The sequence below is a fragment of the Phyllobates terribilis genome, unplaced genomic scaffold (genome assembly GCF_046119375.1).
Source record: "Phyllobates terribilis strain yellow unplaced genomic scaffold, ASM4611937v1 Scaffold_13__5_contigs__length_258822181, whole genome shotgun sequence".
Lineage (NCBI taxonomy): Eukaryota > Metazoa > Chordata > Amphibia > Anura > Dendrobatidae > Phyllobates > Phyllobates terribilis.
The window spans coordinates 4,169,720-4,183,768 of NW_027362773.1; the positions used below are offsets into that span (position 1 = coordinate 4,169,720).

Consider the following 14,049-nt stretch of genomic DNA (forward strand, 5'->3'; position numbering starts at 1 on the left):
TTGTCAAGGAAATTGTCAGACTTCATGGCGTTCCTACTGACATTGTTTCTGATAGGGGTCCTCAGTTCGTGGCTCGTTTTTGGCGTGCCTTTTGTGACAGGTTGGGAATTCATTTGTCGTTTTCGTCCGGATATCATCCTGAATCTAATGGCCAGACAGAAAGGAAAAACCAGGATGTTGAGCAGTTCTTGCGTTGTTTTGTGGCAGACAATCAAGAGGGGTGGTCTGAGTTTCTGCCACTTGCTGAATTTGCTCTGAACAATCATACATCTTCTTCTGCTGGTTGTTCGCCTTTTTTTTGTTGTTCTGGGAGACATCCGTCGTTTGGGTCGTTCTCCAAGTTGGGATCTGCCGTGCCTGAGGAGGAGAATTTTTCCGGTGATTTGGAGAGAGTTTGGACGGATGTGCGTGGTAATCTTCAGGAGGCCAACAGAAAATCTAAAGACTACTTTGATAGGAAACGACAGGAGGTTTTGTTCGCTGTTGGTGACATGGTTTGGTTGTCCTCTAGGAATCTGCGGTTGAGGATTCCTTCTAAGAAATTGGGTTCCAAGTTTGTAGGGCCCTTTAAGGTGCTTCAAGTTGTCAACCAATCTGCTGTTAGGTTGGAGGTTCCTACCTCCTGGAGAATTAATCCGGTATTTCATGTCTCTCTGTTAAAAAAAGCTGTTGTGTCGGATGGTGACGCCTCTGCCTCTGTTCCTCCAGTGGTGGAGGACGGGGAATATGAAATTTCTCGCATCCTTGACTCTAGACGGTATAGAGGTAGTTTGCAGTATCTTGTGGCCTGGAAAGGTTTCGGACCCGAGGATAACTCTTGGGTGAGGTCAGATGATGTTTCCGCGTCCAGACTTATCAGAGCGTTTCACAGGAGATTTCCTGATAAGCCTGGTCCTAGGGGATCCGGAGGATCCTCTTAGAAGGGGGGGTACTGTTAGAACCTTGCTCTTAGGTTTTTTCCTTTGCTGGTCACATGACCTTGTTGGCCTATTTAATCCTGCTCCGCCCTTCTGGCTTTGCTGGACTTCATTGTATATCTACTTTCTAGCTAGCCTGTGCTCTGTGTCTTGCTCTGTTAGTTTGCTTGGTCTACGGACCTCTATGTTCTATATATTTTGTTTGTTCGTCTGTCTGCTACTATTTCTGTTAGGAGGTGTCCCATATTCCTCCCAGTCCTTAGTACTTGTAGGGATTCCTTCCCCACATCTATAGGTCTCCGTACAGACTAGCTTAGGACTTTAGCAGGTCTGATCGCAGGATCAGGTTCCCTGTTACATCGTAGGGATTAAGCTGAGTTCTATTGCAGGGACAGATCTCCTCTCTTTCCTTAGCTCTGGTAGCAGAACATAACATCACACGCTCCATTAACAGTCTGTCGGACCTCCTGGGTCATTGGGTATCAGCTAAGTCCCAACCGACGTCACGAGGCAAGAAGCGCCACAGGCCTGTGGTGACGCCGTCTCCTCCGTGCAGTGCGTCGGAGGCTTCGGAATCACCGACAGACTCTGCTGGTGAGATTTCCGATTCTGATGAAGAGGATCTGCAGGGTCACTCTGCTTCGCTTTCGGGCCGCGTGGACGCTTTTACTGGGGCTATGCGGGAAGCGTTACAGCTGTCTGAAGAGGTGACGAGGCGCCCTGGCAAGTCGGCCCGGCTGTATCAGGAGTCGCGTCAGGCTCTTTCGACGCTGCCGGCGCACGATGAACTTAACGAGGCGGTGGAGAAGGAACGCCTGTGTCCGGATAAACGCTTCCAGGGGATGCGGTTTTTTGATGCCCTGTACCCCTGCTCCACGGAGACTATCGCTAATTGGGTCCCCTCGCCTGAAGTGGACGTGCCATTGTCTCAGCTGAGCAAATCCTCTTTGCTTCCTGTTAAAGGGAAGGCGAGTCTACAGGACCCGCTGGACAGAAGGACGGAGGTAGCGGCGAAGTCAATCTACGAGGCCACGGGTCATTGATTCCGAGCGGCCTTGGGGGCCATGTGGGCTGGTGCGGCTTCTCTGCGGTGGTTGGATCAGCTGCGGACAGCGTGGCAAGATGGGACTCCGCTGTCTCAGATGGAAAGGCTTTTCCAGCTGTTGGAAGAGGCGGCCCGATATGGCAGGGACGCAGTGCTGGACACTACTTCGGTTTTGTCCAGAGCTCAATCCTCGGCCGCAACAGTCAGAAGGGCACTGTGGCTAAAACAGTGGACTGGAGACGCGGTATCCAAACAAGGTTTGCTGAGTCTGGCGTACAAGGCCGGTCAGCTTTTTGGTTCGGACCTCACGGAGCTAATTGCTAAGGCCAAGGCCAAGGATTCGGCTTTGCCGCAGCGGAAAGCAGCGGCTTCTACGTCTGGCAAGTCAAGTGCCGGTAGTGGTCGTCAGCCCTTTCTGCCCAGGGGACTGTTCAGTCAGCCCTCATGGAGATCGGGTCGTGCCTCGTCTTCCGGAAAGAAGACAACCCAGAAATCCCGTACACCCTGGAAACAACATTTCCGTCAGGACAAACGGGAGGTTGACAAAAAGCCCGCTAAGGCGGACTGACGCCAGGATCCCTCTCGAGGGCTCTCGGGTGGGAGGTCGTCTGCTTCCGTTCGGGTCGATTTGGGCGTCCCACGTATCGGACGCCTGGGTAACGCGGGTTATGTCGGCAGGCTATTTCATAGAGTTTCATTATCGACCCCGGGACAGGTTTCGTCAGTCACGCATCCCGTCCGAGCCCAAGCTGGCTGCCTCACTGCTGCGGGAGGTCGACTCTCTTCTGCAGCAGGGTGTGGTGGTTCCGGTTCCGCCGGAGGACCGGGGAAGGGGGTTTTACTCCAACCTTTTTGTGGTCCCCAAAAAGGAGGACAAGTTTCGCCCCATTCTGGACCTCAAGGAATTGGATGTTCATGTCCGGACCCGGAAATTCCATATGGAGTCTCTTCGCTCTGTCGTGGCGGCCCTGTCGCAGTACGATTTCTTGGTGTCGATCGACATCCGCGACGCCTATTTGCATGTCCCTATCGGCAGGGCTCACCAGCGATTCCTGCGTTTTGCCATAGGTCAGGCCCATTACCAGTTTGTGGCCCTACCATTCGGGTTGGCCTCGGCGCCCAGGGTTTTTACAAAAATTCTAGCGCCGCTCACGGCGCTCCTTCGAAGGCAAGGAGTTACTATTCTCCCCTACCTGGACAACCTGTTAATTGTGTCGCCCACAGCGGAGGAGGCGGTGACGGCTCGCGATCTCTCCCTTCAGCACCTGGAGGACTTCGGGTGGCTGGTCAATTGGAAGAAGTCGTCATTGGAGCCGTCGCAGTCAATCCTGTTCTTGGGGATGCATTTCGACACGGTACGAGCAGTGGTGTCCCTGCCTCCGGACAAACAAGCGAACCTTCATCACCATGTTCAGGATATGAGGTCAGCGATGGCGATGTCCCTTCGGAAGTGTATGCGCCTTCTGGGTCTGATGGTGGCGGCAATGGAAGCGGTACCATTTGCACAATTTCATTCCCAGGGTCTCCAAAATCTTATTCTGACCCGTTGGGATCGATCGCCGGCTTCACTAGATCGCTGTGTCGGTATCTCCCGCAGGGTGCGAGAGTCTCTTGGATGGTGGTTACGTCCAGAGGCTTTATCCCTGGGAAAATCCTTCCTCCTCCCGCGGTGGTTGGTCATAACCACCGATGCCAGCCTGACTGGCTGGGGGGGGTTTAGAACGATCTCTGGGTTCAGGGGGTCTGGTCGTCAGAGGAGTCGTCTCTGCCGATCAACATCCTGGAGTTGAGAGCGATATTTCTCTGCCTCCGTCATTGGACGGTCCCCTTGAGCGGTCTGCCGGTTTGGATTCAGACAGACGATGCGACAGCGGTCGCGTATATCAACCATCAGGGCGGGACGAGGAGTTCCAGACTCATGATGGAGGTCTCTCGGATCCTGGTATGGGCCGAGTCCAGGGTTCTAGCCATCTCCGCGATTCACATCCCAAATATCACGGCGGACTTCCTCAGTCGCGAGCAGGTGGATCCCGGAGAATGGAGTCTTCAGTGCTCCCGTTGGGGGACTCCCCAGGTAGACTTGATGGCATCCAGGCTGAACGCCAGGATTCCGACTTTAATGTCCAGGTACAGGGACCCGGAGGCTGTGGCGGTAGATGCTCTAGTGGCCCCGTGGGACCAGTTCGAGCTGATCTACGTGTTTCCGCCGGTATCCTTACTTCCTCTGGTGATCCGTCGGAGAACGAATTCCCGCGATTTTGGTGGCGCCGGATTGGCCGCGGAGGGCGTGGTATTCAACTCTGGTATCTCTTCTGTCGGCGCCTCAGTTTCCACTGCCTCTTCGCCCGGACCTGTTAACCCAGGGAACTATTCACCATCCGGACCTGAAGTCGCTTCGTTTGACGGCGTGGCACTTGAGACCGAGATCTTGACAAGTCGTGGGTTTTCGGCCGAGGTCATTGCCACCTTGCGGGCGGCCAGAGGTCCGGCTACGACTAGGATTTATCACAGAACTTGGGAGGCCTTCTATTCATGGTGTTCTGGATCGTCAAGGAACCCGAGGGCTTTTTCCATTCCCAACTTCTTGGCTTTTCTGCAATGTGGTTTGGCCAAGGGTCTGGCGGTTGGTACCTTGCGGGGTCAGGTATCTGAACTATCTTTGCTTTTTCTAAAGGCTATTGCCTCGCACAGGGATGTGCGTTCGTTTTTTTCGCGAGGTTCCACGTCAGTTTCCGCCTCGGAGGGCGTTTGTTGCTCAATCTAGTCTTGGAGGCTCTTCAGCATGGGCCGTTTGAGCCTATGGATTCAGCTACGCTTTACTTGCTTTCTTGGAAGGTGGCCTTCTTGGTGGCGGTCACCTCTGTGAGAAGGGTTTCTGAGTTGGCGGCACTGTCTTGCTCGCCCCCTTTTCTGGAGTTCCTCTCGGATCGCGTGGTGCTTCTTACCCGTGGCGATTTTCTGCCTAAAGTGGTGTCGCGTTTTCACATCAATCAGGACATCTTCTTGCCCTCTCTCTGTCCGAATCCGAAGAATCCAAAGGAGCAAGCCTTGCACTCGTTGGATTTGGTGCGGGCTTTGAAGTTCTATCTTACTATCACGCAAGGGTTTCGGAAGTCGGACTCTCTGTTTGTGATTCCTGCTGGTCGTCTGCGTGGTCAACGGGCTTCCAAGGATACTATAGCTCGGTGGATACGTTCGGCTATCCTGGAGGTTTACCGGCTCAAGGGCGAGCCTTGTCCGGTTAAGGTTCGAGCTCATTCCACTAGAGCTGTTGGTTCGTTGTGGGCTTTTCGTCAGGGGGCCTCGGCAGCGCAGCTCTGCCGGGCGGCTACCTGGCGCTCCGTTCACACTTTTACTAAATTTTATAAAGTGGACGTGAGTGCTTCCGCCGATGCGGCCTTGGGACGCAGGGTCCTGCAGGTGGCGGTGGTTTAGGTTATCTCTTTATCTAGTTTCGGCGCTTGTTGCGCGCTTGACTAAGTTGTTGGGGTATTGGCGATTCTGCCACTGTTTCCCACCCTTGAGTTCTGGACTGCTTTGGGACGTCCCACTAGTAATGGATCTGTGTCTCCCTTCCTTCCCTTCTGCTGCTGAAAGACCGATTTTGGTAAGACCTTACCTGTAAAATCCTTTTCAGCGAAGGAAGGAAGGGAGACACAGGTACAGGTAAAATCCGTCTTTCTTTCCTAGCCCTGCCATGTGCCCAAACAGAAGTTTTTGACAACGTATGAAGTATCATCGCGTTTAGGAGAAATTGCATAAAAAAATATGGGGTCTGTTTTCTCCTATTATCCATTGTGAAAATTCCAAATTTAGGACTAAAACTGCATTTTGGTGAAAGAAATGAAAATTTTCAATATGACGATCTAATGTTAGCAAATTATGTGTGGTACCTGTGGGTTCAAAATGCTCACTATAGCCCTGGATAAAATCCTTGAGGGATGTAGTTTCCAAAATGGGGTAATTTGTGGAAGGTTTCCACTGTTTAGGCACATCAGGGGCTCTCCAAATGCGACATGACGCCTACAGACAGTTCCATCAAAGTCTGCATTCCAAAACGTCACTCCTTCCTTTCCGAGCCCTGCTGTGCACCCAAATAGTAGTTTTCTCCTACATGTGGGGTATTGGCATACTCAGAAGCAATTGAACAACAAATTTTGGGGTCCATTTCCTCTTGTTACACTAGTGAAAATAAAAAATTTGGGGCTAAAAGTAAATTTTTGGGAGAAAATGTGGTTTTTTTTGCCACTGCTCTACATTATAAACTTCTGTGAGCACCTGGGAATTGAAGGTGTTCACAACACATCTAGATACATTCCTTCAGGGGTCTTTTTTCCAAAATGGGGTCTCTTGTGGGGGTGTTTCCACCATGGCTGTAGAGTCAGAGTCTGTGTCCACTTTGGTGGAGTCAGTATAAAATGAACTGACTCTGACTCCTAAAATATATAATAAATTGGGTGCAGTAGTTCAATGCAGTTTGTGGGGAATATTTTTTCATAAGAATTTGGGAAAGTTATGAAATGTCCTATAAATGTCTGTCCTATTCCTGATCTAAGGGTCTAGACTTTTAGCTTTTACAAGTCGTGGAGTCGGTGTCATGGAAATTGAGGAGTCGGAGGTTTGGCTTACCGACTTCACAGCCCTGGTTTCCACTGTTTAGGCACGTCAGGGGATCTCCAAACGCAACATGGCGTCCACTCTCGATTTCAGCCATTTCTGCATTCAAAAAGTCAAACGGTGCTCCTTCCCTTCAGAGCCCTGCCGTGCACCTAAACAGTAGTTTTATCTCACATTTTGGGTATCGGCGTACTCGGGAGAAATCGCATAGCATATTTTGGGGTTTATTTTCTCCTGTTACGCTTGTGAAAATAAAAAACTTGGGGCTCAAATAAAATTTTTGTGAACAAAGTAAAATGTTCATTTTTTCCTTCTACATTGATTTAGTTCCTTTGAAGCACCTGAAGGGTGAATAAACTTCTTGGTTTTGATCACCTTGAGGGATGCAGTTTTAGGTTTTTGGTATTTTCTGTCATATAAGTCACTTGAAATGTAATTTGGTCCCTAAAAAAATGGTTTTGTAAATTTTGTTGGAAAAATGAGAAATTGCTGATCAACTTTTAACTCTTATAACTTCCTAACAAAGAAAAATTATGTTTCAAAATGATGCAGATCTAAAGTAGACATGTGGGAAATGTTATTTATTAATGATTTTGATTTTGTGTGACATAAGTCTCTGGTTTAAGAGCATAAGAATTGAAAGCTTGAAAATTTTCGTCACATTTCCGATATTTTCACAATTAAATGCAAGTCATATCAAACAAATTTTACCACTATTATGAAGTACAATATGTCACCAAAAAATATTCTCAGAATCACTGGGATCCGTTGACGTGTTCCAGAGTAATTACCTCATAAAGTGACTGTTGTCAGATTTCAAAAAATTTGACCTGGTCATTAAGGTGAAAATTGGCTCTGTTACGAAGGGGTTAAACCAACATCTTGACTAAAAAATAAACTAAAAAACAAAACAATGCAAAAAACACCTGAAGAAATCCCACTTACACCTTCAAACTTGGATAGGCACTGATAAACATGTTTTTGTCTCTGAGGTCAGTTTGTTTTGTTTTTTAATTCATATTTGTCAAGTCTCTTTTTTTATATGTAAGCTAACTGAAATAACACAAAATTCATGACAATTGGAATGCCACAGTTATGCAACCGTGAAATCTGCCATCATTTGCTATGTCTACAATAACTCTTTGCTTTTAGAATTGCTTGTATTCGGTTTATATGATCTAATAATTTGTGCTTCCCCTTTTGTTTTCAGCTGGCGGTCCGTATTTCATGATATCCAGATCCCTTGGTCCAGAGTTTGGTGGAGCTGTTGGCCTATGCTTTTATTTAGGCACCACGTTTGCTGGCGCAATGTACATTCTTGGTGCAATTGAGATTCTTTTGGTAAGAGAAAATTATACTTATATTTCATATATAGATGCATATATATGGAGCAGCATTGCATTTCATATTATGGTAGTTATAAGGGGAAAAATTCTGTTGCCACTCTGTGCCACTAAGTACATTACTCTCTTGTTCAAAAGCTTATCTCTCTGACTGGAATGGGACATGTAGGGGCCTATTCATAAAGTGTTACGCACACCAATCTTAATGAATGGGCTCGCTGTATGATGTGCCTTATTTACTCAGAAGCATTCTCCACTTAGAGGACTTGTCAATTGCTCAAATAATTGAGATAAATACTTTGTAAAAATCCCTGAACCCAGTGATTATGCCACTATTTTCTGTTTTGCGCTACTTCACTCCGTTGCAGGGCTATTCACCTTTGCTTGTTGAGCACACTATGTGACATCTCTGCTTATAGTTCAACTGGGTGTTTCTTGAGTAATCCGCTTTCAACCATCCTTCCCATATTCTGCCATTCACAGCTAAACAGCTGATCTAGTAGTCTCAGATGCTACCTCGCTGTGATAGCAGCATCTGGGAAGGAGGGTGGAAGCACACACTACCACAAAAGTCTTTGAAAAATTGCCCAGTTGGACTACTAGCAGAGACTTCAGATATTGTGCTCAGTAGCATAGCGTAGCTACCGGAGGGGGGGGGCAGAGGGTGCGGTCGCCCCTGGCCCTGTGCTTAGGGGGGCCCACCACGGGGCGCCCACCCGCAGCTTTGCTACCCTTAACTATATCGGACTGCAGAGCTCTCCAATATACTTAAGCTAGGGCCTGCGCAGCGCGCAACTCTCAGCCGGCTCCCTCCCTGTGCTCAGATGTACTCACGTTTTGACGTAAATACATCTGAGGCACTTCGCAGCGCTGGGAGGAGGGGAGCGCTTGTCAGCTCCCCACCCCGATGTGCAGTGGAGTGATGAGATTGCACACTGCTGACCTCATCACTCTTGTGCTGTGATCAGTGAGCCTCAGAGCGGCAAAGGAAGGATACGCCAGTGCTTGTGATATTATGGGGGTGGGGAAAATTGTGTGAGGGAGCAGTTTGAGGCTGGGTGGGCCATTTGGAGAAGTTTTGGGATAGTATGGAGAGGAGTGAGCATGGGGGATAATATGGAAGAGTGGGGGGGCCATTAGGAGGAAACTGTATGGAGAGGTGGGAGCGTGGCGGACATTATGGGGGAACGGGATGGAGAATTCAGAGCATCTGAGAACCATATGAAGAAGTGGGAGTGTGGGGAGATTATATGGAGAAGTGGGTGTACAGTATAGAGAAGTGGAAGCATAGGGTCAATATGAAGAAATGGGGGTACAGGATGGAGAACAGGGCTGCTGAGGACCAGGACCTGGCCCGGCGGGTGAGTACTCGGAGCCCACCGACATCAGTCCACACTTCAGTTAGATGTGCGTTCTCTGACACACATCTAGCTGAAGTGTATTGCAGCTCAAGATTTACCAAGCCCGTGCGCCGCAGTACACGCTGCTGGCCAATCAGAGGCCAGTAGCTGATGTCAGCGTACAGGTTGTCCGGGCGCATGGCAGTGACGTCAGTTGCCCCGTCGCTAGGACGCTGGAGTCAGCTGCCAGCTACAGGAGAGGAAGCGGCGCAGGAGAGGAAGGAAGGTGAGTAGGAGCTTTTATTACGTTTTTTTTTTTATATATATATGAACAGCAGTGCCAGCAGGATGGAATGGGGGGGCGGCGCGGGATGGACAACAGCAATATATACATGGAATGGGGGGCGGGAGGGGGGAGGTTTAGAGCATATATACATGGAATGGGGGGTGAGGGAAACAGCATATATACATGGAATGGGAGGGGGGAGGGAAAGAGTATATATACATGGAATGGGAGGGGGGAGGGAAAGAGCATATATACATGGAATGGGGGGCGGGAGGGAAACAGCATATATACATGGAATGGGGGGCGGGAGAGAAGAGCGTATATACATGGAATGGGAGGGGTGAGGGAAAGAGCATATATACATGAAATGGGAGGGGTGAGGGAAAGAGCATATATACATGGAATGGGAGGGGTGAGGGAAAGAGTATATATACATGGAATGGGGGGGTGAGGGAAAGAGCATATATACATGGAATGGGAGGGGTGAGGGAAAGAGCATATATACATGAAATGGGGGGCGGGAGGGAAACAGCATATATACATGGAATGGGAGGGGTGAAGTTAAGAGTATATATACATGGAATGGGAGGGGTGAGGGAAAGAGCATATATACATGGAATGGGAGGGGTGAAGGAAAGAGTATATATACATGGAATGGGAGGGGTGAGGGAAAGAGCATATATACATGGAATGGGAGGGGTGAGGGAAAGAGCATATATACATGGAATGGGGGAGGTGAGGGAAAGAGCATATATACATGGAATGGGGGGCGGGAGGGAAACAGCATATATACATGGAATGGGAGGGGTGAGGGAAACAGCATATATACATGGATTGGGAGGGGGGAGGGAAAGTATATATACATGGAATGGGAGGGGTGAGGGAAAGAGTATATATACATGGAATGGGGGGGTGAGGGAAAGAGCATATATACATGGAATGGGGGGGTGAGGGAAAGAGCATATATACATGGAATGGGAGGGGGGAGGGAAAGAGTATATATACATGGAATGGGGGGGTGAGGGAAAGAGCATATATACATGGAATGGGAGGGGGGGGGGAGCATATATACATGGAATGGGAGGGGGGAGGGAAAGAGTATATATACATGGAATGGGAGGGGTGAGGGAAAGAGTATATATACATGGAATGGGGGGGTGAGGGAAAGAGCATATATACATGGAATGGGGGGGTGAGGGAAAGAGCATATATACATGGAATGGGAGGGGGGGGGAGAGCATATATACATGGAATGGGAGGGGGGAGGGAAAGAGCATATATACATGGAATGGGGGGCGGGAGGGAAACAGCATATATACATGGAATGGGAGGGGTGAGGGAAAGAGTATATATACATGGAATGGGAAGGGTGAGGGAAAGAGCATATATACATGGAATGGGGGGTGAGGGAAATGGCATATATACATGGAATAGGGGGTGAGGGAAAGAGCATATATACATGGAATGCAAGGGGGGGAGGGAAAGAGCATATATACATGGAATGGGAGGGAAACGGCATATATACAGGGAATGGGGGGCAGCATATATACATGGAATGGGAGGGGAAGGGAAAGAGCATATATACATGGAATGGGAGGGAAACAGCATATATACAGGGAATGGGGGGCAGCATATATACATGGAATGGAAGGTGGGAGGGAAACAGCATATATACATGGAATGGGAGGGAAACAGCATCTATACATGGAATAGGAGGGGGGAGGGAAACAGCATATATACAGGGAATGGGGGGCAGCATATATACATGGAATGGAAGGTGGGAGGGAAACAGCATTTATACATGGAATGGGAGGGGGGAGGGAAACGGCATATATACAGGGAATGGGGGGCAGCATATATTCATGGAATGGGAGGGGGGAGGGAAACAGCATATATACAGGGAATTGGGGGGCAGCATATATAAATGGAATAAGAGGGGGGAGGTAAACTGCATATATACAGGGAATGGGGGCGGCATCATATATACTGGCAATGGGGGGGGCAGCATATATACATGGAATGGGGGGCAGCATATATGCATGGAATGGGAGGGGGGAAGGAAGCAGCATATATACATGGAATGAGAGGGGTGGAGGGAAAGAGTGTTTCGCACACGCCTGGACTGACTGGCGTGAGCGTGATTCGTGATCCCACTGGACCATGAACCGAGGAGTGCCTGGAGGGGCGTAACGAAGTATCAACTCGGTCCGACCAAGGTCACATGGCGGCTCAGTCGACTCCGTGAACCAGGGAGGAACCGAGCAGAGGGACCAGGTGCTACTCCAGGTCAGACCCCGGTCACAGCTGTTGACCCACACCGGGGAATGCAGGAACAGACAGGTGGGTACTGGCAAGCACGGCTGGTATGCAGACAGGTGGGTATTGGCTGGCATGCAGACAGGTGGGCACTGGCAGGCACGGCTGGCATGCAGACAGGTGGGCACTGGCAGGCACGGCTGGAATGCAGACAGGCGGGTACTGGCAGGTAGGAACGCAGGCAGGATAGGGCCCAGTACAGACTGAGACACAGGAACGGAGCCGCAGATGCGGTAGACAAGTAGAGCAGAGCAAAACCAGCAGGTGCGGTAGACAAGCAGAGCAGAGCAAAACCCGCAGGTGCGGTAGACAAGCAGAGCAGAGCAAAACCCGCAGGTGCGGTAGACAAGCAGAGCAAAACCCGCAGGTGCGGTAGACAAGCAGAGCAGAGCAAAACCCGCAGGTGCGGTAGACAAGCAGAGCAGAGCAAATCCCGCAGGTGCTGTAGACAAGCAGAGCAGAGCAAAACCCGCAGGTGCAGTAGAAAAGCAGAGCAGAGCAAAACCCGCAGGTGCGGTAGACGAGCAGAGCAGAGCAAAACCTGCAGGTGCGGTAGACGAGCAGAGCAGAGCAAAACCCGCAGGTGCGGTAGACGAGCAGAGCAAAACCCGCAGGTGCGGTAGACGAGCAGAGCAGAGCAAAACCCGCAGGTGCGGTAGACGAGCAGAGCAGAGCAAAACCCGCAGGTGCGGTAGACGAGCAGAGCAGAGCAAAACCCGCAGGTGCGGTAGACGAGCCGAGCAGAGCAAAACCCGCAGGTGCGGTAGATGAGCAGAGCAAAACCCGCAGGTGGGGTAGACGAGCAGAGCAGAGCAAAACCTGCAGGTGCGGTAGACGAGCAGAGCAAAGCAAAACCCGCAGGTGCGGTAGACGAGCAGAGCAAAACCCGCAGGTGCGGTAGACGAGCAGAGCAGAGCAAAACCCGCAGGTGCGGTAGACGAGCAGAGCAGAGCAAAACCCGCAAGTGCGGTAGACGAGCAGAGCAGAGCAAAACCCGCAGGTGCGGTGAACAAGCAGAACCAGATACACACAAGGTACTTACAATGAAGTAGCGAGTGTACACAAAACTCACAAACAGAAGTTCAGAGACGAGTTGGAGTTAGGTGCAGGTTCAGACACTGCAGGAAAATAGAAGGTTTGGACATAGAGAGAAACAGGTAACGGGCTAGGAGACCGTTCAGACAGGAGCTGAACCAAGAATAAGATACAGGAACGAGCCTGGGAACTCAGCCCCCAGGGTGGCGGAGAAGGGCTAGAGGTCACAAATACAGGTAACAGGCCTGGGTATACAGCCCCCAGGGGCGGTAATAGACAAGATACAGGACAGGACCTGGCAACTCAGTTGCACAGAACACACTGAATGAAAGTGTTGCTCAGGCACCCTTACTGGGTGGAGGGGTTTAAGTATCCAGTGACTCACAGCAATAGGCTGGGGAGGCATTAGGTGTGCTCACACAATAACTATAAGAATCAGGCAGTAGCCACGCGGTCTTGCATGGTGGGAGGTGGTAAGCCATGCCAGCACGCCGCCAGGGCTGTTACAAAGAGCTTATATACATGGAATGGGAGGGGGGAGGGAAGAGCATATATACATGGAATGGGAGGAGGAGGGAAAGAGCGTATATACATGGAATGGGAGGGGGGAGGGAAACAGCATATATACATGGAATAGGAGGGGGGAGGGAAACAGCATATATACAGGGAATGGGGGGGCAGCATATATACATTGAATGGTGGGCTGCATATATACATGGAATGGGAGGGAAACAGCACATATACATGGAATGGGAGGGAAATAGCATATATACATGGAATGGGAGGGGGAGGGAAACAGCATATATACAGGGAATGGGGGGGGGGCAGCATATATACATGGAATGGGGGGCAGCATATATACATGGAATGGGAGGGGGGAGGGAAACAGCATATATAGAAGTAATGGGGGGCAGCATATATACATGGAATGGGGGGCCGCATATATACATGGAATGGGAGGGGGAGGGAAACAGCATATATACAGGGAATGGGGGGGGCAGCATATATACATGGAATGGGAGGCAGCATATATACATGGAATGGGAGGGGGGAGGGAAACAGCATATATACATGGAATAGGGGTGCAGCATATATACATGGAATGGGAGGGAAACAGCATATATACATGGAATGGGAGGGGGAGGGAAAC

At 50.0% G+C, this 14,049-nt stretch overlaps 1 protein-coding gene across 1 annotated transcript in view; it reads left to right on the plus strand.

Annotated features, from left to right (window-relative positions):
- The window catches only part of SLC12A4 (solute carrier family 12 member 4), a 394,075-nt gene that overhangs the window by 170,595 nt on the left and 209,431 nt on the right, over nt 1-14,049 (plus strand). The window contains exon 6 of the mRNA XM_073657959.1: nt 7,790-7,920. Within this exon, the coding sequence (XP_073514060.1) occupies nt 7,790-7,920 (131 nt within the window). The remainder of the gene's footprint in view (nt 1-7,789; nt 7,921-14,049) is intronic.